Consider the following 27,010-nt stretch of genomic DNA (forward strand, 5'->3'; position numbering starts at 1 on the left):
TTTCCTTTTTTGTCGTTTTTGTGGCTTTTTCTCCAACTGTCTGACGGAGTCAGACAAGATCCATTAGACCGTTAACTCTCAGAAAATCAAAAACCAGAAGGGAAGAAGCGTATAAGTCTTTTCTGCAAAGACCCAAGCAGTCCCAGATGTGTTCTGCAGAGGCCTGCTAAGCGTGACATTTAGAGCAGACTGCAAAACCTTCAAAGAACGAGAGATTCTTAGTGTGTCCACTTGCCATCCTTGAAGATACCATTCGTGAGGCCCTGTCACAGTTGAGAACAGACTCGAAGCCGAGTTCTTTTTCAGGTGACAGGAAGGCGTCTTCCATTCCTACGACGAAATTTTAGATTTAACCTTAGATTACTCTGAGTAGTTAAGGAATGAAGCGGAAGGTGCAGATGACTACAACCCTCTTTGGTTAAGCGATCCTCAAGATTCTGGTTCAACGTAGTCATAAGCAGGATGTGAATCGCAGCTTCTGTTGTTCTGAGGAATTTGAGAACCGTAAAGGTAGAAGTTTATCTTGGCTCATTTTAGTCTGGCACCTACCCTTCAGCCTGTCCGGCTTGGGAGACCCTACCAAGCTACTGCCGGCATGTAACTTTATGTTGTGGAACACAAACCTCTTTATTTTCACCTCTGGAACTCTTTTAAGAATTTTTTTTCTCAATTTTTTATTTTCTCAAATTCAACTTTCATTCAATATTTGAAATTTTTTCTCGGATAATACTTTGTGTTAAAATTTTGTATTTTGCTTTTAAAGTAAAATTTTGAAAAATAATAGGATTTTAACCACTTACGTAAGCATTGCTCTTACTCTTCTTCCTCCTTGTCAGCAAAAATAAACAAAAATCGGTCTGTGAGATGCTGACGTAATATTGGAATACCTCCAAAGCTACTTGGTTTTTTTAAAAAAAATATTATTTTTAATATCGTCTTCATCAGCAATTAAACACTCGTTATTTCTTTCTCTAAAAAAATAAAATAAAATATGTTTATTACGAATCACAGTTTTTTCCTCCAATTATCTTTTATTTAAAAAAATAAAGCATAGAGCCATTAAATAATTTTCTTCCGTATTTAATTGTACTTCTTAACTTTTTCCGCTTGTCTATAAGAATTCGATGAAATGCCATTACTCCAAGAAAACTCTCTGTCTTAAATTGTCTTATAAGCCCATGCTTTCTAATAAGAAAGGAGCTCCATCAAACGCAAAACAGGTGCTCTTTACAAGAACATTGAATCGATAGGCGTGTCGTTACCATGGCAACGAACTGACCCTGTTTTTTCTTCTTTACAAATCTACAAAATCCTAGAATCAGTAGTTTTTTTCTTCTTTCTTCTGGGTCCTCAAGCTGATATCCTTTATTATTGAATCAGCATTTTTTACTATCTTGCCGAATAATTATTTTAATATAATAGTATTCCATTTTTTTCTTCAGAAAGAAGACAATAGTAAATGATAGCTCCACGGAAAGTTTGAAATGCCTTCAAAGGTTTATTAAATAAAAAATCCCAAGAAACGGAATTGAAAAGATATTACATGTTTAAATTACTTCATTTACTTAAAAAATATACAAATTAGAAAAAACGGTCAATACGTTACAAAGCCCTTAAAAAAGGCAGCACATTTTCAAGACTTGCCAGAAGTGAATGAGAAGAAGCAAAAGTGCTGTTAAATATAAAACATAAAGCTGCCAATGAAAAATGGAATTAATTATCAAATTTTACCCTGATTCACCCATCTCAGCTAAAGTGGTTTTTCTTGTTCTGTTTTTACATCTTTATTTTCCCTGGGCTACTGAGGTTTTTCTAGTTTTGTTTCCAATCTTTATTTTCCATTTCTCGGTGGTAAACTTTATGCATATTTAAAATCACTATTGTTTCTTCTTACTTTACGTCTGGCAAAGTCTCCGGAGCCTATTTTTGAGAGCTTGAAACAGGTCGACTATCATTTTCAACTTGTATATTTGAGAAGCGAATTGAAGTATTTTTAATCAAGTAATGTTCGATGGTTTATGTTTTTTATACATGTTATTATTCGGCAGTGTTCGGGAGTTAAACAGAGTGCGTCAAATTTCCGTCCGGTATTTAGAAGACTTATAACAAGCAAAATATTACCGATACATCAAAAAATTACACTTTACCTGATAAACAAACGTCACAAGTTTTATTTTTGAAATGTTTAATATGTGAACCTTAGATGACGCGGCAAGCCTCTTAGAAGAGAGAAGACGTAGTCACTTCTTTCTTAATTTCCTCCACTACGAAATTCCTGTTCGTTACGTTCGACAACTAAAAGCATTACATCTCATATGATCTCTGCATCATAATTATAAAAAAACACAAACAGAAAAAAATAGAGGATATTTAAAGTAATTATGAGAAAATATCTTCTACATTTGGTAGATAAAAAGTGAATTTTTAAGAGTTTTAAAAAATAAAAAAAACATGATTAGAGATATTTGCATTTCGAATTCAAACGTGGAATTAATAAAGCATTTCAGTGATAAATATTGATTTTATGTAAATTATTTTTTAGAAATATTTTTAAAATAATTTTTACAATCAATTTTAAGTATTTTTAACGTGACGTTTTTCTAAACTTGGAATTTTGAGTATTTTCGAACTTTTTATTCCAATACGTTTTTCAATTTGTTAACCATGCAAAGACCCGGAGCATTATTTTTTCCAGGAGCCTGGACTCAAAATTATCCCCTGCTCCAGGGCTCCAGCAACTTCTGTCGCATTGCTTGTCAACAAAGTTGCTGTCGAAAGACTCTTCTCGGCGTTAAAATATATTTATAATGAATGAAGGAGGATTTATTAGATTCAATTTTTTTCTTTAAGAACGAATAAATAACTCAACTGTGAATTAAATGTGTATTTTCTGTGTGAGCTGATGATTATAGTATAATTTTTTTATGTTCCTTTCTATAATAGAAGTCTTAAATTAAAATCTGAAACTGAAAAGCGTGCATAAATATTTCATATACAAATAGTATAATAAATATTTCATTTCAAGCTCGCATATGAAATTAACGTAGCCATAGTTGAGCCGGAGCTTTAGTTAGTTCAGTGCGCAGAAAAATAAACGGACCACACTGAATAACTTTTGATTTAATGTTCGGATCTTCACGTCCTATGACTCAATCTTAATGGTTCGAAGAGAGATTTTCAAATATGCTAATTAATAAGTGCAGATGCTATTTTAAGTTATGATTGCTCAGACATAAAAGCGTACTTTCTCTGAATAAACTTATCTTTTTTTAAACTGGTTCGGATTTCTGACTCCAACATATAGGGGGAAGCCGCAATCTGGGAAATATGATAGGTCAGGAGAATACGCCAAAGCTTGGACCCCTTTTTGTTAATTTTATTTTTTGCGTTATTAAAGGTATTATATCATGAGAACTTTTTGTGCAAATTGAATCTTTTTGCTCTCAATTTTAAAATTCATTTACCCAAAGATAATTACAGGCAAAATATAAATGTAGTAAATTTTTACTATTTTTTTAATAACAGTTGCAAAACTTTTGAATTTGAAGATATATGTAATTTTACATGGCAAAATACAAAATTTGAGTGATATTGGTTGAATAGTTTCTGAGAAATCAAATTTTAAATGTACGACTTTTTTAAAATTCGAATTCTCAGTACTATTCAACCAATTTCGCTCAAATCTTGTATTTTGCTATGTAAAATTAGATACTTTAAAATAATGTAAACGTTTGCATACCTAACAATTTAAATTTTTTTTGCTGTTGCCAAATGAAATAATAAATACTTACAAAAATTTCTTTTTTACATAGATAAGCGAATTTTATAATTATGTGTAAAGATTTTTCAATTCGCTCGAAACGTTCTCGAGATAGGGCGAAATACGCAAAAAATAAAATTAACATGAGGGGGTGTAAACTTTTGATCTCTCTCCTGACTAAATTATGGGGATCCTATTTCCCAGATTGCGGCTTCCCCCCCCCCTATATGTTGGGGGTCAAAAACCCGATCCTTTGAAAGAAAGGTATGTTTATTCAGAGAAAGTACGTTTTTGTGTCTGATGTCGCAACTTAAAATATCGTCTGCACTTATTAATTAGTATATTTGAGATTACCCCCTCCAGCCAATAAGATGGAGTCCTAGAATGTGAAAATCCGATCATTAGATCAAAAGTCATTCGGGATGGTCCGTTTATTTTTTTTATGCACTGTACAATTACGCTGATTATGTATGTTGACAAATTACAATGGCAATTAAGATAGAATTTCGCAAACGTTATTTTTGTGTGTGTGTTTTTTTTATATTTATTTATTTATATTTTCGCTTCAAAGTGAAAGGAAGACAGTGACTTTCTGATAAGAATGTCACTTTCCTTGTGTATTTATACGTATGAAAAAAAATAAATAGCCTGACCTTTCCGGCGTAGTTTAATGTGTTTGCACCTGGATGCTTCGTTTAGCAGAGGTACTTTCCAAGGGTAATTGAGTCCCACGGTTGCAGATCTTCCTGGAATCATCTCTCTTTCAACGTAGATGGCACCTGTCATGCATTTTGCTACCTTAAAAAAAACTACCTCGTAAATTGAAAAGGCTGCGAAAGTGTTTTGACAATAAGGAAAACACAAAATAATTCCCGGATGTTGTTAACTTATCTTGACTTGACTGATTCGAATGTAACACTGTGATGCTGCCATGAATACAAATTTCATGTTCTCATTTTTGTTGAAAATAAAGATTTTTTTTCTCTCCTTTTTTTTGTATACAGCTGAATATTTATAATGAATTTTATGTAGAAGAAGAACTTGCTTTGTCAAAAAATAGAAGCTTCCATTTAAAACAAATACAAAATGATTTTTTCAAAAATGAAGAGATGGAAGAGCTTAATGTATATTTGTGAATGGCCGAAATGGGCGGTTGTTGACTTTCACCAGTGAATGTTGACAATGACATAGTCACTTTGGTAAATGTCAGAAATATATACTAGGTCTAAATAAGTGCCACTGCTCGGTATACATTTGACCGGTATACCCTTTATCACTGTTTTTTAAGGTCAAGTGCCACTACCCAGTAAGCATTTAAACCAAGGATGGGCAAACTTTTTTGGTCGAGGGCAAAAAATCGAGAAAAAATTTTTTGGTGGGCCAAGTAAAAACTTCAAAAAAAGTTTTTTAAAAAAAGCGATATACAAGTTTTAATTTAAATATTTAGTGGGATGAATGAAATTGCTACTTCATTTTTAAAAGTTCCTTACATTGAGATTCGTAATGAGATGTGCTTATTTTGAGGAACGAGGCTAAATTCTTGTCTGTCAGTTTACTTCTGAAATGAATTTTTCTAAGGTTCATAGTTGGAAACTGTTGTTCACATATATAAGATAAAGCAAACATAGCACTGATTTCCTGGGCATGAAATAATTAGATTTTGGAAACTAGCTTTCGGTAATTATTTGTAAAACTCAAACTTTGCCATATTTAGAAACAACTGCTTCAGATGATTGTTAGATTGTCCGCTTGTTAGAGCTTAAAATGCTCTGTTTGCCACATGTGAAAAACAATTCACCTTTATTAGATTCTATAAGTTTGCTCCTTGAGAAAGACAAACGCTAGTTGGAGCCAATCTACGGCTATTCTATAAAGAACTTCTGCTTTCACCATTTTACCAATTGAAGTTGTCTGTGCTAACTATTTCCATCAATTTATATTTTGTGGAACAAAAATAGAGAAAGTAAAAAGGTCATCAGTACTTTGTTGAAAAAGAAAGAACAGAAATAGCTTTAAACAAAGTCGACAAGAAAATGGATGTATATTGTTTATATTTGCCACGGATGGGCAAGTTAAAATTCTTTTCGCGGGCCGGATAAAACCTTCCGACGGGCCACAGTTGGCCCGCGGGCCGTAGTTTGCCCATCCCTGATTTAAACGGTACTCCGAACACTGATGTTTCTCCAAATCCATCCGCAGCAGCTATTAAAATATCGAATAAATATAATTATATCAGCGAATACAATCATATCAAAAAGGCTGTAACAAATATTTCGGACATTCACCAAAGCGATGGTTGACATTCACCGGTGAAAGTCGACATTCTCTTGATTTCGATCATTCACAGTAATATATCGACTGCATGATAATTATTCTATACCGTAAAAAAATACTAGAATTATTATTCTTGATATTTGTTGTTTCTTCTTTTAGAGATAAAAAGGATGAGAATAATTCACCTTTTGAATCGACCGTATTCCAGGATAAACTTTAAACAATAAACCCTTCGTGACTGATCTATTTTTTAGAGTTCTAAATATAGGATTTTCGAAAAGCCACTATCGTCTGAAGAGTATTAGCCCTTTCATCGCATAAATCTTCCTCCGACTCGGAAACGGGTCCATAACGAGGCCAAGGCAACTCGAAAAAAAAATTTGAAGAAATTTATACAAAATACTTTCAAGAATCATTTCTCATATAAAGATGCGAATATATCTTTTGGAATGTTTTTTTTTTTTTTTTGTGTGTGTGTGTTCCTATTCTGATTCTAGAAGAACAGGATTTTTTAACCGATACGATTAAACCAAAGCGAATATTTTTATCCCTTCCTTAAATGCCTCTTTTTAGTTTACCTGAATAATCATAGATACTTAATATTCTTTTTGTTTTTTCTAAACTTAGGTGGATCATATGTTTCTTTTAAAACCGTGTTTATAAATTCACGAAATTTCATTCTTTCATTATATTTTAGTTAATTTCCCATGAGTCCTGCATTCAGATATCTCAAGTCTTTATTGTGTGTAATTTATCTTAACCTTTGGGAACAGTTATTGTTTCACTATATCTAATTTGGAGCCGCGGTGGCTCTGGGAATAGAGCGCTCGCTTCCTGATGAGGTGATCCAACAAGGGCTGAAAAACATGAATTCTGCTTCCGCATTGCATGGACCACAGAGCTGACGTAAAATATTCTCATTGGTGAAATGATGGGTTAGAATCTCCTCGCTTTCGGATTTCCGCGTAAGGTTTTTATGGTTTCCCTCTCCACGTAACGCAAATTCGGGTTAGTTCCATGACGAAGTTACTTCAGATTAACTCATTGCTTGATTCAAAATTCCGTTGACTTTTGGGTGAGGTTTAAAATTACAAGGCTAACATTAATAGTCGTAAACTCAAAAATGGGTTGACTGATCAATTCCAGTTATAAAATAAAATAGTAAATAATTTAATTAAAATCTTATTTAAATTTATTATTTTATAATTCGTTATAACTCATTTGTATTTAAAGTTTTCTTTTATATTTTAGTAGTTTTTATATTAATAAGGTAAATGGTGCGAAATGTTAAGATAAAAAAACATAGTTTTGTGTTTTTCTTTTTCTTTTTGGTATTTTTTAGCGATTTACGAAAAGTTGAGACAACTTTTTTCTGCGACATTTTAGTATTGCCATGGGCTAATTGTAAAATAAGACTTTTTGCAAACTGCCGACATCAATTTGCAATAAGCCTATAAATAAGGCTCTTGCAATAAGCCTAACAAATGACGCCAGCTGTTAGCAAGTAAAAGGATTTTCTAATTATCCTACAGCATATAAATAGGTTGGAAAATATTACAAAATGTGTCATTTTTTTAAAAAACTTTTTATTGAGACCAAGAGATGATCTTCTTTATTTCCACTCCAACGCCAATCCATTATTGAGCCATTCAGGGAACGCCATCCGGGTTTGAATTCCAGTGTTGGCTGGTCGATACGAATTAAACGTCAGGTTCACACCGACCATAGTGCTGACGTGAAATATCCTCAGTGGTAGACGTCAGGCTAACAGTAGGAGGTTTTCGTTGTTTTCCGCTCCGTGTGATGCAAATGTGAGTTAGTTCCATTAAAAAGTCCTCCACAAAGGCGATTTTCTCCCAAAAAAATGAGAAATGTGAAAATTACAAGACTGCGGAGATGAACATTAGTAGTCGAAAACCCAAAATTGGGTCGGATGTTCAAAGACGGCTATAAATTCGGTCAACACTATATAATTATAATATAGTGTTGAATTTGAAAATAGGCCTTGAAAGAGTCTTGATTGACACCTTCTACTGTGGGTGCTAAGGACAAAGAATATAAGTAGGGGAAGAAGGCTAGCTTCCATAGACATAATGGGTGGTTATTGACTTCCAGTGTACGTTGACAATCACATAATCGCTTTGGTAAATTTCCGAAATATATACTAGCTCCAGTTGAGTGCCACTGCCCGGTATGCCCTACATCAATATTTTTGTTTGAGTTTAAGTGCTGCGACTTAACTGCCGCTGAAATTATTAAATACCAATTCCCTAGTATATAAGACTTGTTAACTTGATTTCATCTTGAGGTACCTTTAGATAGATGAAGGTTGATAGGGTCGATAATTATATACAAACAATGGTGAGCTGGACGGAATATGAACTCGGCAACATCGATGGATGGTCCAAGTTGAAGTTGATTTGCTCATTATATAGCTCTCAGAAATTCGTAAAGTAAATATAATTCACCCAGACAATAAATAAATAAATACAAATAATGATAAAAAAAAACAGCATTAACAACTAGTGGTATTCGTTCATCGAATTTTATCACAGATAAAATTTTAGAAGTAATGTGGCGTAACTACCACTAAAATTATTAAATATCAATTCTCTAGACTTGCCCTAGACATGAGACATGTTAACTTGATTTTAACTTGAGAAACCTTTAGATAGACGAAGGTTGACTTAGTTCAAAATTATGTCCTCTCAGTTCCACTGCTCAGTATGCATTTAACATGTATTCCGAACACTGATGTTTCTCTTCATCTATCCTCAGCAGATCTTAAAATATCGAATATTAATAATATCAACGAATAAATTAATATCAAATCGAATATAACAAATATTTCACCAAAAGCGACTACGTGATAGTTGACATTCACCGGTGAAAGTCGACATTCTCTTGATTTCGATCATTCACGGTTACATGTATTCTCCTTAAATCCCATCTTAATTTAGAATCAAAGAGAGAGAGAAAAAAAATATGGATAGCAATCACTTATAACAGCATATTTCACCCAAAACCACGCCAAGATAAAAAAAAGTTAAATTCCGCTTAGGAAATAAGATATCCACGCTCCATCAACCAAGTATTGTATTATGGCAAATATTTGACACTCACCCTATCGAGAAAATTCTATAGGCGGAGGCAACGAGTTGTAGAACAAAAACGCTGACGAAAGAAACGCTGCAACTTTCTACAAAGGAAGGATTTTTGTTGCTACTTTTTCCATTATTTCTTTGATGCCAGAACTGAAGCAGAAAGCGACTTTTATTAGATTGTGAAATTCTATGCCTTTTTTCTTTCTTTTTTTTTTGTTCTCCTGTCTGAAAGACGTAAGAATATAAAAAAAGAAATCGCTGATCTCAACTGATCGTTTGCTGTATGGTTGATGCCATTGAAAGAGGCGTTCGAGTGTAGATGGATATCGATATAGCCTTTGTTATCGATGGAAAGTTCGTTAAGGAAGTGAAAGAATGTGGACAAAAACTTTTGAAATGTGTTGGTGTTGCCAATTTGAGTTTATGTCTGTTTCGAAACAAGAAGGAAATTTTGATGAAATAAATTCTGAAAGTAAGCTTTATGGGTGGAGTGAATCGTTTCTCTGTTTTCCTTTTTTTTTTGTTTAAACATAAAATTTTACCTTTATATTCCAAAAAATGAAACAAATTCCATATTATTTGGTTACAACTGTGCTGTACATATCACGAGATATCGATAATGATGGAATATCGCGATAACGACATTTTAAAATGTGTTTTCACGATATATCACTAGTACCATTGCCTTACAATCAGTGCCGTACATAGACATATGTGCGCAAACCTGGAAGAATCATAAATGCACACTATCTTAGATGTAACACAATATTTTTAAAATTATAATATGAGACAAGAACTCTGGAAAGAAACATTCGGGATTGTCGAAGTGTCAACATTGATGAGATATTTAAAACTTCCGAAATTCGTAGTGATAATCCCCGAAAAAAGAGATCGAAACACTTATTTAGGTTTCAAAAACTTAAATGCGCAATTCAAAATTCCTGATTTTGTTTTTGTTTGTTCCAGGTTTATGTGCTACCGCGGATTGCTGGTTTGTACACCCCTATAACATGTAGTCTGTATAATTTCTGGATCGTGCGTCCCCTCCCCCGAGCCTAGGGGGTGTTATTTACGCCACTGCTTACAATAAATATAGAACATACGATAATAATAAAATTTGCCACATTATCGCGATCTTAATCGACAACGATAATAATCGAACATGATAATGTCACAAATATTATTGATAACGATATTTATCGAATGTACCATAAAATCAAGATCAATATGTCCCTATCGAAGGCTGTTAAATATGCAAATTATCGATTCAGATTTCATGAGAACGACTGATTTTGGAAAGGTGACTGGTATTTGTTGCTTTACTGCGGCGAAACTAAAGGAACAGATATCGTAAAAGAAACTAAAACGATCCATCATTTCTCAAAACTTCTTGCTCAAATAGCAACTTTTCGAAGAAGTAAAGTCACCTGCCTTTTTTTTATACATTTTGAAAAACTCTTTATCGTTCAACGGAGTTCCAAATGGAAACTTTATATGAAGAATAAAAAGCAGAAAATCTTTTAAAGAAGAAAAAAATCTTTCCAACTTATATAATTCGCTTCAGAGGGAAGTGGAATAGAAAATAGGCATTTTAAAATGGAATTTATAATAGAGTCATCCAGAAAAAGTTTTCTTATAGAAGTTTAGGAACATATTTAACGTAACTCTATTGAAAGGTTTAACGTATGTCTAGGGACACATTTAACTTGGATAATTCATGGATAAATTTTACACAACGCTAAGATAATATTTAACTTATCTCTTAGGCAGGTGTAACATTAATACACTTACGATTAACATATCTCTTGGGCAAATTTAATCTAATTCTATCATCGGACTTATCGTTTATCTAGAAACAGATTTAACGTAACTCTGGAACAGGTTTAACATAGTCTTATGGACAGATTCAACATAAATATAGGAATATATCGGGTTGAGTAAAAAGTTTTCCGCCAAGGCGAGATACCTCCGTGCCAGCAGCAGCCATTCCCGTGGTAGTTACCCTTTTCTGAAACAGGCTTTTGCATTTTAAAGCTGAAATTTGGAGCTACACAAGTGAATAATTTGTTTGTCAAAACTTTATCATCTTGTGCACCAAAAAAGTGTTTAAAATGGAGCTATCATGCAAGCAGATCAGAACGATTATGTACTATGAGTTCCGAAATTAACTCAGTGTAACTGAATGCCACAAGAAAATGTGTGAAAGTTTAGGTTTCAATACTGTTTCTTATGATACAGTAAAAGTTTGGTTTCGAAAGTTTAATAATGGGAATTTCAACATTGAAGATGAACCACGCTCTGGCCGCCCTATTGAGGTTGATTGTGACCAATTGAAGCAAATTATTGATCAAGACAGAAATGTTTCAACACGAACCATTGCGTTAGAGCTTGACGCTTGCCAAAAAACAATAGTAAATGCCCTCAAACGCATAAATCTAACATTTAAGTTAAACCGCTGGGTTCCTCACGAATTGACTGCTGAAGACAAGAGCAAAAGAAAAGCGGTCTGTTTGGTTCTTCTCAGAGATCAAAGAAAAGAGAACATTCTGGACAGAATTGTGACCTGTGATGAAAAATGGGTATACTACAACAATACTAGCTGTAAAGGAGGGTGGTCAGCACACGGGGAATCAGCAGGTTCGGTTGCAAGATGAACGCTAACTAACAAGAAGGTCTTTCTCTGTATCTGGTGGGATTGTCGTGGAATTATCTACAAGGAGTACCTGAAAAGCGGGCAGGCTATCAACAGTACAATATGCTAATCAAAATTTGCGATGCCATTCGCGAAAAACGAAAAAACGAGTTCAGAAGGAAGGTGGTTCTCTTTCATCAAGATAACGCCCGGCCACATGTCAGTGCAATGACCGGCTGGACCCTATACACTCTGGAGTGGGATTTGATGCAACATCCACCTTACAGCCCAGACATGGCGCCTTCGGATTACTATCTGTTTTCACATCTGCAGCTGCATCTTTATGGCACAATCTTCCGTTCAAATGACGAGGTCATAAATGAGGTTGATCGCTTTCTGGACTCGCGCACCCCCCAGTTCTTCGCAGAAGGTATTGAAAAGTTGCCAAAACGTTGGCAGACTATTGTTGATTTGAATGGAGATTACTATCCTCATTAGCTTTGCTGATTTTCTATGTATTTATCATTTAACAGGATAGTTTTTTTTGGAGGAAAACTTTTTACTCAACCTGATATTTAGTGTACCTTTATGAACAAATTTAACATAACTCTATGGGCAGACTCGACATTTATCTAGAAACAGATTTAGTGTAATTCTGGAGTCGAATCTAACAAAATCTAGAGAATTCAACTAACTAGCAGATATCTCAAAAATATCTGTCAAATTCCGTCTAAAAAAAGGCCTCTATCGCCCTATGCCAAAGAATAACTTTTCGTCTAAATTAACATCTCATCCCTTTTTTTTTTCAAATAGATTTAACTCTATGGTCAAATTTAAACTAAATCTGTCGCACGATTTAACATATTACCAGGTTCTGATTTAAAATATCTCTTTTAACAGATTTAAGATATCTCTTGGGACAAATTTATCATAACTCTAGAGAACACTTAACATATATATCAAGGAATAGATTTAACATTACTTTACGGGCAGATTTAAAATAACTATAGGAACTATAGGGATATATAACTGTAATAACAGATTCATTCCTATTTCTGAAAGAAAAGGCTTAACATGATTCTTGGGACAGATTTTACTTTAAGGATAGATTTAACGTATATCTAGGGCCAGATTTAACGTATATCTAGGGTCAGATTTAACGTATATCTAAGAACAGATTTAACATTAATCTACGGACGATTTAACGTTACTTAGGGATAAATTTTACGTATCCGTAGGGTCAGTGGTCGAAAGTAGGGCACTACAGGAAGTGAAACTACTGTACTCTTTTTCGTAATTTGTAGTGTGGTGTGCTACTTTTTTAAAAAGTAGTGTAGTGGGTAGTACGATACATAAAAAAACAGTAGTTTATAGCGATTCCTGTAAACTACTTTTAATGATAGTTTAGTAAAGAAACACGGCTCTAGCGTAACTCATTTTTCGAATTTGATGGGATATTCACGGGTTTGTCAATGGATGTCATGAAAATGAACCTGTGGCTGTAGCTGAGCGTTAACAAGAATGACGTATTTAGAGTTACGCGTCACTAATATTCAAATTAGCCATTATGAAAAATAGATAATTAATTATTTTGGTCACACTTTTACATTGGAATGTACACTCGTGAAACATGGATGTTATTTTAAAGGAAGGGAACGCATTTTCGATGTACTTAATATCTTAGAGGAAATATAAAAGCATTAAAGAATTTAAAAAAATTCAAGTATTTGATCATTTTGCATTTCTTAAAATAAATATTCGCTACCGAGAAAGGCGTTAAAAGTCGAAGGTTTGATGAAGAATTTGGAAGAAAAAAAACATTTTTTGAATAACAAACTGAGCTTATGTAAATATGAATAAATATTTCTTAATTATTCCCTTCTAGCTTGTAAGCCAATTAATAATTTCTTGTAAGCAATGCAAGCCAATTTATTATTCGAAACCATTTTGAACGTGGGTTTCAATTAAGTTCTTCAGCAAAGTTCTCGTCTCCTTAAAGTGGTGACTCATTTCGACAGTAGTTTGTAGTCACTACAACTAAAAAAAAAGTAGTTGTAGTTAATTGCATTTGTAACAAAGTAGTGGTAGCTGTAGCAAACAACAAAAATAATGTCATTTTTCTAACCACTGCCCTCCATCATCTAACTCTAGGAACAGATTTAACATCACTCTTGAGGCGCATGTCTTTTTAAAAATATTCCTCATGATTCATCGGAATAACACCTTTCCCGTTATGCATCAAAGAATAACTTTTCGATAAAATAATGCCACATTTTTTTCCTATTTTTTTTCTCGAACATATGAGAAATTCTCTACCGTCCAACACAATACCAAATAAAACATCCGTGAGAAGAAAAACAGAAAATCCATTAAAAAAGAAGAGAATCTTTCCAACTTATAAGAAGATGGAAAATCTTCTTCGGCGAGACGTGGGATAGAAAATACTGAACAGAGACGTTATCTAGTTTTTTTTTCCCTTCCCTTCAACATTTCTCAGCTGGGGAGTATGAAAAATCGTTCTAGTCGAAAAAATTTTAAGGTCACGTGAGAGGATCTCAATCCACTAAAGTGTTGGCCAGCAGATCGATCGTTGATCCGAAGAGAGAAATCTCTCTCTTGGTTAGAAAAAACAAACAATTACAAATAAATGAGAGAAACAGATAATTCCCTTGATGATCATGAAAGTAATTTGAAAAAAAAAACGAGTTTTTTCTGTTTATATTTTTCTAGTACTGAGAGCAATCCTGCTGTTTTTACCCGTTATTTGCAAGAGTTGTTTTGATACAGGAGTTCCCAACCTATGGTTCTCGACCCGTTACTCTACGGGTTTGGTTACTAAAACTTCTCGGGGTGGGTTAATGGATAGATTGCTGACTTCCTAATGAGGTAGCCAGGCTCGAATACCCGCGATGGCGGGTCGGCATGAATTCTGCTCCCGGCTCGCGCCGACCACAGTGCTGACTTAAAATATCTTGATCTATAAAGACGGATCTTGAGTTAGAATTTCTTTGCTATCCGACATACCTGGGGAAGTGTCCGCGATTTTCCTCTTCGTGCCACGCTAACCCGGGTAAGTTCCGTTAGAAAATTGTTCGTGAAGGCTACAATGCTCGATCCAGTAGTTTCTTGATGTTCTGGGTTGGGTCTAAAATGACGTGGCTATGGAGTTGAGCATTGATAGTCGTTAACTCAAAAATGGGTAGAAGAGTAAGAAGATGAAGGGTATAATCTCCTAAAAGTGCTGCTAGAGTAAGTAATAAGAATCCAACTGGAACACATAATTAAAATGGAAATATCAAAAAGATGGGAGACTGAGGGATGGGTTCAACACATAGAGGTGCAAGAAAGAGCGTATTTTCAACCTTCCGTTTTTTTTCTTTCTTTCTTTTTTTTCCTAATTTTAATGGAAGAAAATCGATGTTGGTAATTTAAATCAAAAAATCTTAAAATATGTGCTGTTAATTAACATTCTAACTTATGTAGAGAAACTTAGCTCAACTTTAATACGCCTTTTTGCTGATAAAGAGTAGCTGGTGATTACGTCATATGGGCCACATGTGTGGGTATGGGATGTCTTCTTCTTCTCCAATTAGCTTACAATTTCTAATATTTTTTGGGTTTGATATGAACTTTATTAACTATACAGACCTAAATCTATAGCTCAATTTATATTTTTATCTAGGCAATATAAGAGCGTAGAACTACCATGATAATTAAATTTTTTTCAGTGTTAAAATTATTGTAAAAGTTCAGTAATATCCAGTACCACGATGAATCTAATTTCATGAAAAATCAGAAATGAATATGATCATTCTTTTTTAATTAATTGAAAAGCGTTGATTTATCCTTGTTTAGACTCCAAAAATATGGATATATCTGAAATTTAGTAGTATACATTGATTTTATAACTTCCACGTCATTCGCCAAATTGGCGATTTTTTTAATTATTAGTTTCTAAATATTTAAAATATTTGTCTACAAGCCGGAACTTTTCAAAGGTGACATTCTTACACGAAACTGTTCCTTAGAATTGCTTACTGATAAGTACTTTGGAAATTTCCTGAAAAGACTGTAACATCATTTTGCCAACATGAAAATCGTGCTGTTTTGTGTTTTATATATATATATGTAAAAAACGCTCTTTAAAAAACATTTGAAATATATTTTGAAAAATGTGGCTTATCATTATTGTTCAAAAACCTTCGTATGCAGTATAAAATTAAAGATTTACTCAGAGTTTAAGACACTCACTGTGATTTCGTTTTGTTTTCTCTTGGCGAGCGAGTTTCGAAAAAGAAACTTGATGCAATTTCGTCTTTACAGAATCAAAATCTTGAAGAAAAATAGAAAATCCATGGAATAATCCATTTCCCATCTGACAAATTCTAAATGTGATGGATTCTCGATACATAAAAGTACCGACAGAGACGATATCTGAAATAAATATTTATTTCTCTTCTCTTCTTCCATTGCGAAGGTGGATTTGAAATATCGTTCTTTTCGGAAGAATTTTAAGGTCACGTGACGGAACTCCAATCCACTCTCTGTAGTGTTGGCCAGCAGATCGATCGGTAATTCGAGCAGACAAGTCGGAACCGGGAAAAATAATGAGAAAAAAAAACACAACATATTTTAAAGAAATGCTCTGTCGAAAAACATCGATTATTAAATGCCATGCGCAAATAATTTGTACACCGAGCATCATGTCATTTTTAAAATATTTTGAAGGAAAGAAAAAGTAACATAGTTTCTAAAAGTAATAAAAGTTACTATTTAAATTTTGGAATTTAAATGAGTGATGAAGTTTAATTTCATCAACTCGTCTTTTTGGAGATCTAATATCGTTTGTCTTGATTTATTATTTATACTAATTCTAAATATTCCAAATACACGGAAAAAGTTTAAAATACTTAAAATGTTACTTAATGTTATTACGTGCAATTTATTTTTGTAATTTTCTAAACTCCTGTACTGTGAAATTTCGTTTTCAATAACATACAGTAATATACATAAAAGTTAAAAATATGGAGAAAAAAACATGGAAAATAATAAATAATTATGGAAAGAGAAGAAAAAAGCTATTAAAATAAAATATTTAAAGAGAAATTTAAATTTTAAAAAATTTAAAAAGACGGAAAACAAAATAATGAAAAGATGCATCTCTTCATCACCTTATACGATTATATCTGCGAAAAGGAGTGCTTTCTAATATTATATCAATATAGCCAAAGCAAAGTATACCAATACAATAGTGTGAGGAGCACTCAAAAAAATTTGAAAAGAAAATAGAGCACATTAAGTAAGAAATTTATACGAACTAAAACATATCAAACAAAAAACTGAAAATAAAATATTAAGAAAATACAGAACAAAACAAAACACAAAACGAAGTCTAAAAAGGGAGTAGTAAATTCAAATGAACTTACATCTACTGGAATCTTTCAAGAATCTTGTAAAATATTTTCATAATACGATTACGAAATACGAAAACACGAGCAAATAAAGGGATCTCTTATGGCGCGTTCTTACTGCATTACTGAAGCGTGTTTGATTTGTTAGTTACCTTTTATATATATATATATATAATACAAAAAGTAAATACTTTTGTATTAATAAAAGAATTAAATCTCTTTCGTTTTCATAAAATGTCTTTGTTAAAGAATAAGCGTAGAGAGATTCTATTTTGGGAATTCAAGGCTGAAAACATACCANATATATATAGCAAAGGTACTCATTTTTTACATTTAATAGAACCGTCAAACCTTAGAGTTTTCTCGATAGAACCTCTTAGTCTAGAACCACTTAATCTAGGATATAAAAGCTTTATGCTGTTCAAATTTACAAAATTATTATTGCATATTTACGTGTTTATTTTATCAAAATATTTTCACCTTATTGAAATAACAAATGATAAGGTATGGATAAAACTTGTGGTTTTATCCATACCTTATTATTGTGGTTTTTATTTTGATTGGAACTGTAGCTTCTCCAATAACCATTTGTAGGTGCATTTAAATATTATTAACTTTAATAGATTTCTAAATATCAATACATTTTTCTCTATCTTTAAATCAAAATTTTTATTTTCGAAAGCAGTTATATACATTCTGCCTGGAGACTTTAAACATTTGAACTTCACTTATTTTTGAATCATCGTCAGCCGAAAAAAATAAGCTCAACCCCATTGAATATTTTATCTTTTTTATTTAAATCAACAAAATTCTCGATTATAGTTTTATGAAATTCGTCTTAAACGTCACCTAACATTTGAAAAGAATATTCCCCTTGAGCAACATCCTATCTCATCCTAAAACTATGATTCCAACAAATTATATTTCTCCTTTTATCAGTGAAAACGTATCAAATAATTCGAAATTATTCTTCTTGAAAATTGTAGCTTCTTTGCACGCTTTATTAGTTTTTGGCGCTTTTTCGGAATGAAATCAGTGGTTTCTGTGAGCTAGTTAGCGTTACCTCTGAAAGATGAATTTAATCTTAAAGAGTCCCGTAGTTTGAATTTAGCCTTGAGATGTTTATCAAACTACCGTTATATTACGTTTATCCATCCAAAAGCATTCATGAGTGGATAAAGAGAGTTTAAAGTTAGACATGGATGGATCGGTACCGTTTCCGAATCAGATAAAAGAATTTTATTCGGTTTGAAAAGATTTATGTTGACATTAGGACTGGGCGATATTAGAAATTATATATCGTGATATATCGTCAGTTTTGCATCGCGATATAGCGATGTATCGCGATATAGTATTTTTGAATTTCATTTACTTNTTATGTTGACATAGAACAATAAATACCATGTAATGTGTTAAAAAATCTAATTATTAAAATTTTTTGGAAAACTGGAACAAAGGAATGAGTTGAAAATTGAATATTAATATATTCATGAGTGGATAAAGATAGTTTTAAGTTAAACTTGGGTGAATAAATACCCTTTACTAAATTTCAAACGAATTTCAAAAAAAAAAAAATCAGTAAATTTTTGATTAATTTTCTGCTAGCATACCTGCAAGTGACGTAGTGTGGGTATCTCGATCCTGATTGGTTGTTGAAACGTAGCATTTGTTTACGTTGGCAACTGCTCTTTCGAATAAGCCAAGCCCGCCAAGTATCAATTCTCTTAAATGATACATTCTATATTCTTACATAATGATTTCAATTATTTANGAGATGTTTATCAAACTACCGTTATATTACGTTTATCCATCCAAAAGCATTCATGAGTGGATAAAGAGAGTTTAAAGTTAGACATGGATGGATCGGTACCGTTTCCGAATCAGATAAAAGAATTTTATTCGGTTTGAAAAGATTTATGTTGACATAGAACAATAAATACCATGTAATGTGTTAAAAAATATAATTATTAAAATTTTTTGGAAAATTGGAACAAAGGAATGAGTTGAAAATTGAATTTAATATATTCATGAGTGGATAAAGATAGTTTTAAGTTAAACTTGGGTGAATAAATACCCTTCACTAAATTTCAAACGAATTTCAAAAAAAAAATCAGTAAATTTTTGATTAATTTTCTGCTAGCATAATGGGATACCTGCAAGTGACGTAGTGTGGGTATCTCGATCCTGATTGGTTGTTGAAACGTAGCATTTATTTACGTTGGCAACTGCTCTTTTGAATAAGCCAAGCCCGTCAAGTATCAATTCTCTTAAATGATACATTCTCAATATATTCTTACACAATGATTTTAATTATTTATATTTCTTAACACCAATACAAACATGATTTCGCGTAGAATATAAACAACCAAATTATGCATCGAAGTTGCCAGGTACACAAAACAAAAATATGTCACAGTAACTATAAAATGCATTATGAGATAATAATTTTAAGTTAAGTAAAAGACGCAGACGAGAAAGAATTACATTTCAATAAATTCCATAAAGGGCTGTATATAATTAATTTGACGTTATGCAACATGCTAACGTATGTGGATAAACTTTAACTCGCCATTTCGCTTATAAACGACAAGCTGGCAACGACGTCATAGGTCACGTGTGTGGGCATTCTGATCTTCTTCGTCTTGTGTGCAAATACCCAATTAAAACTACTTATTTGTCTTGAAATGATTTACATTTTAAATTGAAAATTTAATCTGAAGAAATGTGTTAAAATGATTTAATTGCAAAAAAAAAATTAGACTGCTGTAAAAAATAAACAGAAATATAAATTAAACATAAACTGTAACGAAATAAATTGTTATGAATCAAAAGTTGCTTCGAATCAGTTATCTGTATTCCTTAGTTTATTTTGCATAGAAAAACTGCATCGATTCTTTTTATTACAGCGTTTACTATTGTTTAAGAAATACAGTGATTCATTGGAATAGAATAGTTAGCTTAAAATTGTTTTATTTGAAAAAAAAAAATAAAACGATTTTTCTAATTTGAATACATCACTTCGCATAGAGTTTAAAAATAAGTCTTGTAGTAATTGGATTACAATTTCAATGGATTCTTCTAAACTTAGGAAATAAATCACATCTTTGAATCCTACCAAATGACTATTCTTATCCTAACTGGAAACTTCTTTAATCCTCGTGTTATTTTTATTCCTTTCATGGCACTTTTTCGTTGATTTTTAATCAAATTATCACTTCACAGATGATAACTTAGAAAAACTAAATCACTCAAAACATTCATCTCGATGGCAAAAATTATTTTTTATGACTTTACTATTCTTATTATAACTATTCATTAATTTGTATTAATTATTATTATAACTATTATAACTATTATTATATTTTTATAATTATTATTATAACTATTATAATTATTATTACATTTTTATAATTATTATTATATTTTTATAACTATTATTATATTATTATTATAATTATTATTATAACTTTTACTATAACGATCCATTAAGTTATATTAATTTTATTTAGAAAATTGTCGAAAACATTTTGAATTCTAAGTTACATAAGTTTCAACATGATTTTAAATTTATGTTATTTTAAATAATAAAATATAAGTTATGAGTGCAATCTTTCTAATAGCTCTCGAGTAAGAAAAATTTTACAATGAGGATATTTTTAATATTTTATAACTCAGAAACTATTTAACCTATTTCATTCAAATTTTGGTTTTATACCTAAATGTAATTTAGTTTTAAACTATTTTGTATGCCGCTCAGATTAATTATTTTGCCATAGTTAGTTAATTATGCTTTTTCCCTAGAATCTTTCTTTAATTGACAAGTTTTATTTGTGGGCAAATATTTTTGTTGTTAAAAAATTCCAAAGATACGCTGAAACACAAAGCATGTAAAAATGACGTCTAGTATTTTGCTCTAAACTTTGACCTCTGTTATTGGTTGGAATAATACTTTTCAGATTGCTACTATCCCTCCCCTGGTAAACCGTGATTGAGGGGGAAGTGGTTGTTTTGAGAAAGTACGTCTTTCTGCCGTAACTTAAAATGTCGTCTGCATATTTTTACACGCTAAATAACAAGTGCTGCACTAATTATATAGCATATTTTAGTACAACCTTCTATTATTCGCATTCTCGCATCTGTAAATGCATGAAAATCTGACCATTTGATCAAAAGTTACTCATGTATTCCGCTTTTCTATTTTTAGCACTGTATATTGTTTTTAAATAACAGTTTTAATGAAAAATGTATAAAATAAAGTACGAACGATTTGATGCGTTTATTATTATTACTTTTAATTATTTCTTTTTTTTTAAAGTTCAAAATACAACCAGAGAAATAAAATGTACAGCAAATGAATAATTATAAATTCCCAGAAACAATGTCAATCTGCAAATTAAATAGGAATAAAAGGAGAAATAATTTAATTAAAGCGAGAGTTTATTATTATTTTTTCTTTTTTGTTCCCTTATCTGAACAAATGATGTGTCTTAACCAAGTCCTTTGACTAAGTGCCCATTAATGTTTTTTAGGGGAGACAATTAACTAACTGATTACAAAATCGATGAAAGAAGTTTTTAACTGAGAAAATGAAAATAATGTTTTTAGCGGTTAATACAACAATTATTTAATGCTAAATTAATAAAATGCACCTTGTTATAAATAATTAGAAACATACATAATTTTAATGTATCAGACACAGAAATCTTTACTTATTTTAATTTAATTCAATTATCAAAATTTCCAATTTTATTTTTCAAAAAAAAACAAAAAACATATATAATATTTTTTTTATTATTACGTCCATTTTGCTGCTGCGGAACCACCCATCTGAAGCGTGTAGGTCGCAAGTTGTGCATCCCTAATTTAATAATTTGATGCCCAAAATTGAGAGTGTGGTCATAAAATATACGTTTATATGTGAGCATTTTGATATTGCTATCATTTAAACGTAACTTTTAATGTTCTTAAACTTGCCCAAATCTTCCACGATTTCATGTATTTTCCCGTCTCATGATTGATGGTCAGAATCAGTCATTCAAATGTTTTTAATATAGATTTAAATTTCTTGAGGATGAACATTTCCAGGCAAAATAACTATGTCACCATGAGTGACAAAAATCAAGAGAATGTCGACTTTTACTGGTAAATTTTAATAATCACATTGTCGCTTTGGTCAATGTCCGAAATGTTTCTTATATATCCGATTTGATATTCATTTATTCACTGATATTATTATCAGTGATATTATCATCAGTGTTCGGAGTACCGGTTAAATGCATATTGTGCAATGGAACAGAGAGGATACAATTTTGAACTAAGTCGACCTTCATCTATCTAAAGGTACATCAAGTTAACATGTCTCATGTCTAGGACACGTCTAGAGAATTGATATTTAATAATTTTAGCGGTAATTACGCCACATTACTCCAATTCAGAATTTTATCTGTGATAGAATTCGATGAACGAATATCACTAGTTGTTAATGTTGTTTATTTTTTTCACTCATTATTCGCACTTAACTAGACCTAGTCTATATTTCGGATATTTACCGAAGCGACTATGGCAGAGGCGCCAAAGTGGTCTATATATACCCCCAGGGGTTTATTTAACAAAAGCGGAGGTCGATCTTAGACAGGGGGGCGAATGGGGGTCGATCCGAATCGGAAGGGTCGATTGTGGGCCGAAAAAAAAACAGTTCTCAATACGAAAATCACACATACCTAATTAAGTATGTAAAATTTGTGAATTTTTTTATAATTGTCTCAATATCAGTTTCTTTATAAAACATAAATTAATAAACGTATATTTATTGGGGTGAAACATGTATTTACGTATACCACCGAGCAGTGGGACGAACTCAGCTCAGTTTATAAGTCATATGCATATGTGCGTTTGTCCAAATGTCACGTGTGACGAGCATTGACGTTACAAATGCAAATATCATACGCAGTTTGAGCTATCTTTGCAAACTGTGTTGAATATTTGCAGTGTCATTATTAAAACTTTCATAGTTTTGGATAATTAGTTATTGTTTCGATAAAACCATTCGTTTGGTTTAGATATCAATTTTAATTATCCATGCACAAAAAAGAAGGTAAGCATAAATTATCTGGATTAGTACAGCCCGCGACAAAACTATAGCACACTTTGTATTTTTTTACGAAAATTACAAAATTGACAAATTTTGGCGAAAATTAAAATTGATCATTTTGAACCCAATATAGCGAACCTCGCAAAAAAACACCAGGCACACCCATCTCATTGATCAAGAAGCAGTAAATCTTTAGTTACTTTACTCATTATATCTACTTATACATAATTACTTATTATTTAATAATAAGGTATTTAAGTTTCAATATTAATATATTTTTCATAAAACTATTGTTACACAATGTACTATTACTTTAATAAATGTTTAAAATCATAAAATAAAACACAGTATCTAATAGAGTTTTATTTTAATTAGCAGAAAATTACTTTTGTGTGGGGTCGATGGAGATTTCGAAAGATTATATAGGGGTCGATGATCAAAAAAGTTTGGCGACCCCTGGACTATGGGATTCTCAATATTCACCGTTGGAAGTCAACAACCACCCATTTCTGTCATTCAGAGTAACAACACTGAAAATTGTGGCTTATGAGTAATATAAAAAAATCGAATGAAAATTTAATTTATATATTTTTAAACTTCCATAAATCAAAATTGCCTTTTCCGCACCACTAAAACCATTTACAATGAATGTGTGTCGGACAAAGATAATAAGACCTGCATTGTTACAGGAATGATTTATATTAAAGTCAGAGGCAACTAATGGCATTTCAACTAATTGAGTATTGGAACTAACGGTGTGAACCCTTTCATGTCGGAATGCGGGCACAGAAGGCGGTGTTAATATTGAATAGGGAAAACGTTAATTTGCAATTCCCTACTCTGCACAGAACGTGCTTTGCGGTGATTATTCAAGTTAGAAAACAGCTTTTAGAATGAGGGTTTAGCTAAATTTACTTAAACGGATGGATTGTAAATCATTTACAAAATTGACTGTGGCTTACAGTTAAGTTTCAGTTTATAGTGTAGTGAGTGGGGTGACGGAAATGGTTCTTTTATCTGCAACCGTGTGAGAGTTTGACCATGAATAAATACCTTGCAAAAACTTTTGAAGTACTACAAAAGAGATTATCTAATTATTTAAAAATCGATGTCTTCGTGTTAAGAAGCTGAAGCAAGTTACAGTGGATAAGCGGTTGTTTTGGTGTGTACTTCTGAAGATCGAAATCCGTTAGTATTAGAATTACCTAGCTCAAACGAATCATCCTAATTAGCTAAATAATCTGAAGAATAACTGATGTTTATGTAACAGTGAATGGCCGAAATCAGGAGAATGTCGATTTTCACCGGTAAATGTCCACAATCATATAGTCCCTTTGGGGAATGTCCAAAATATTTGTTATGTCCGATTTGATATTAATTTATTCATTGATATTATTATATTCATTCGATATTTTAATATCTGCTGAGAATAGATTAGAAGAAACATCAGTGTTCCAAGTACCGGGCAGTGGCACTTGACCTTAAAAAAAACATTGATGTAAGGCATATCGGGCAAATATATACCGGGTAGTGGAACGTAACTAGGTCTAGTATATAATTCGGACTGGTGAAAGTCAACAACCTCCAATTTCTGTCATTCACTGTGACATTTACTCTAAATAGGTAACATATCTTGGATTCTAGAAAACGTTATCTAAAATTTAAAAAAAAAAATTTTAATTTTATTTTTATTGAATTTGAAAGTCCGAAAATTCTTGCATTTTACGTCCGATTGAACATTTTATAAACAAAGTTAAATTTTAAATCGATTGTTGCCAGAATTGCCCTTTGGATTTAAGTCTGGATAAAAAATTATCCGGAATTCGTCATTTAAGGAAATTTAATTAATTTGAAGCTCAAATTATTCTAATTGTTTGAAAATTGCCCTAATTTTTTTTTATCTTACTTGAGGGATTATAATTACACAGATTAAAAATCATTAAAATGTTTCGTACTTAATGTATTTTCCTGCAGCTAGACTTTCCATTTTGGTTTCTAAAATTAAAAAAAAACACTAAACTAAAAACACTTAACTAAATTCGAAATCATAAATAGTTTTTATTTGCACATTTATTTGTATTGTTTTATTTTTTTTAAATCAATTATTTATGCTAAGAATTTATTTATGATATGAATTTATTTTTAATATGAATTTATTTATGATATGAATTTGAGTTTAGTTGCTTTAAGTTTGCGATTCGAATTTCGTTTTTTTATGTTTTTAAAATCAAATTATTTTTAATTTACGCATTTAGGTGATTTGAAATAGAAAAAAAATAGTTTGCACTAACCAAAATTAACTATTTGAAAGGAATAAAATTGGAAACAATTTCCTTTCGAATACAGCATTTGAGGAATTCACAAAGAATATCGATTCTTTTCTTCTGAATTAATTTTGGCAACAGATATTAGCAATAAAAAATATCTTTGATTTTTATTGTTTTCTGTATAGATATTTTTTGTGTTATCATCTCAGTAGATAATAAAGATAAGTGCAGCTTTCCAACTCAACATCCAGAAAATAAAACCCCATCCATTTTCTTAATAACCGTAACCGTGATGCGACTCTTAAAATGTTTATAGTTCTTTGCATCCGATTTCTGTACACGATTTCTGTGTGAAACTCTTACCTACAATAAATATAAAGATCTTGTTACTTTTATTATCTCTATATAATGGATTTATACTGATAGCAAAGAATATATAATATTTTTATTGTTCGAAAACGTAGGGATAGGGTTGGATAAATTTTAAATAAAATGCAAATAAATTAAATTAATGGTTCGATTATTACGAAATTGACGATTTCATTCACTTTTGACAATTCAGCTATCCTTGAGCACTATTTCGTCAATTTTGAGACTTATTTCGTCACGAAATCACTTGATTTGTAACAAAACGCGAACTCTCAAATATATACGAAGAAAATGTTTCCTCAACTGGCAGCTCATCGTAGTGCATTGTGGGAGATTGTTAATTAGAATGCCGATGCTAGAATAAAAACTAGACGATCAAAAATAAAGTGATGAATTAAGCCGACCGGTTAGTATGGTGATGGTGATCAAAGAATTGACTAGAATGATCCTGTGTTCGAATCCCCCTTCAGGCATGGGTGTAATTTATCTCTTAGTTCGAACTGTCCTTTTTGTACTACCCATAGGGTGGCCACGTTAAAGGATTGTTAGAGAGGCTCGATACTTTCGACACTACTCAGTCGTTTTTGAAGAAAAAAAAAGAATGACGAGGTAGTTCTTTAATTTTGACGAAATTCGTTTCCTCAAAGTGAAGATAAGATATTTCGTCCCTTTGACGAAATTTTCGCGCAGAGCATGTAATAGATTCGTCCGAAATGAGGAAAGTTTCGTGATATTTGAGCATTACATTTTTTGCAGTGTATTAAAAACTCCATTTTTTAATTATCTATTTAAGTCAGAACAAATTTTCCGTCGCCTATGGCGTCACGAAATTTTAAATTTGTTTATTTTAAATATTTTTTAAACTTATTTATGAGCTTATTTGCTTATTCAATGATTCGATTTTACCCCAATTCACTATTACACTGATTGATTATAATTTGTTCTTTCTTTTTTTTCATTTATACAATAATTTATTCATGATAATATTAGCAATACCCAACCTATAATAATGTGTCTTTATAATTGAAAGTATAAAGATATACGCGTAAAAATGTTTTTTAAAACTTCTAAGCTTTCTGATGAGCAGATATTTATGTAGTTG

At 31.7% G+C, this 27,010-nt stretch overlaps 2 protein-coding genes across 2 annotated transcripts in view; both read left to right on the forward strand.

The window, feature by feature from the left end:
* Positions 1-27,010, forward strand: part of LOC107438423 (uncharacterized) — a 175,304-nt gene that overhangs the window by 68,084 nt on the left and 80,210 nt on the right. The gene's annotated exons all lie outside the window — the stretch shown is intronic.
* Positions 11,334-11,792, forward strand: LOC122269502 (histone-lysine N-methyltransferase SETMAR-like). The gene has a single exon (XM_043043034.1). The coding sequence runs from the start codon at positions 11,334-11,336 to the stop codon at positions 11,790-11,792; it is 459 nt and encodes a 152-aa protein (XP_042898968.1).

Source organism: Parasteatoda tepidariorum, chromosome 8 (assembly GCF_043381705.1).
Source record: "Parasteatoda tepidariorum isolate YZ-2023 chromosome 8, CAS_Ptep_4.0, whole genome shotgun sequence".
NCBI classification, from domain to species: Eukaryota; Metazoa; Arthropoda; class Arachnida; order Araneae; family Theridiidae; genus Parasteatoda; species Parasteatoda tepidariorum.

Bases quoted from the DNA above. Each gene is read 5' to 3' on its own strand.
- LOC122269502 (XM_043043034.1), top strand. From the start codon at position 11,334: ATGTGTGAAAGTTTAGGTTTCAATACTGTTTCTTATGATACAGTAAAA.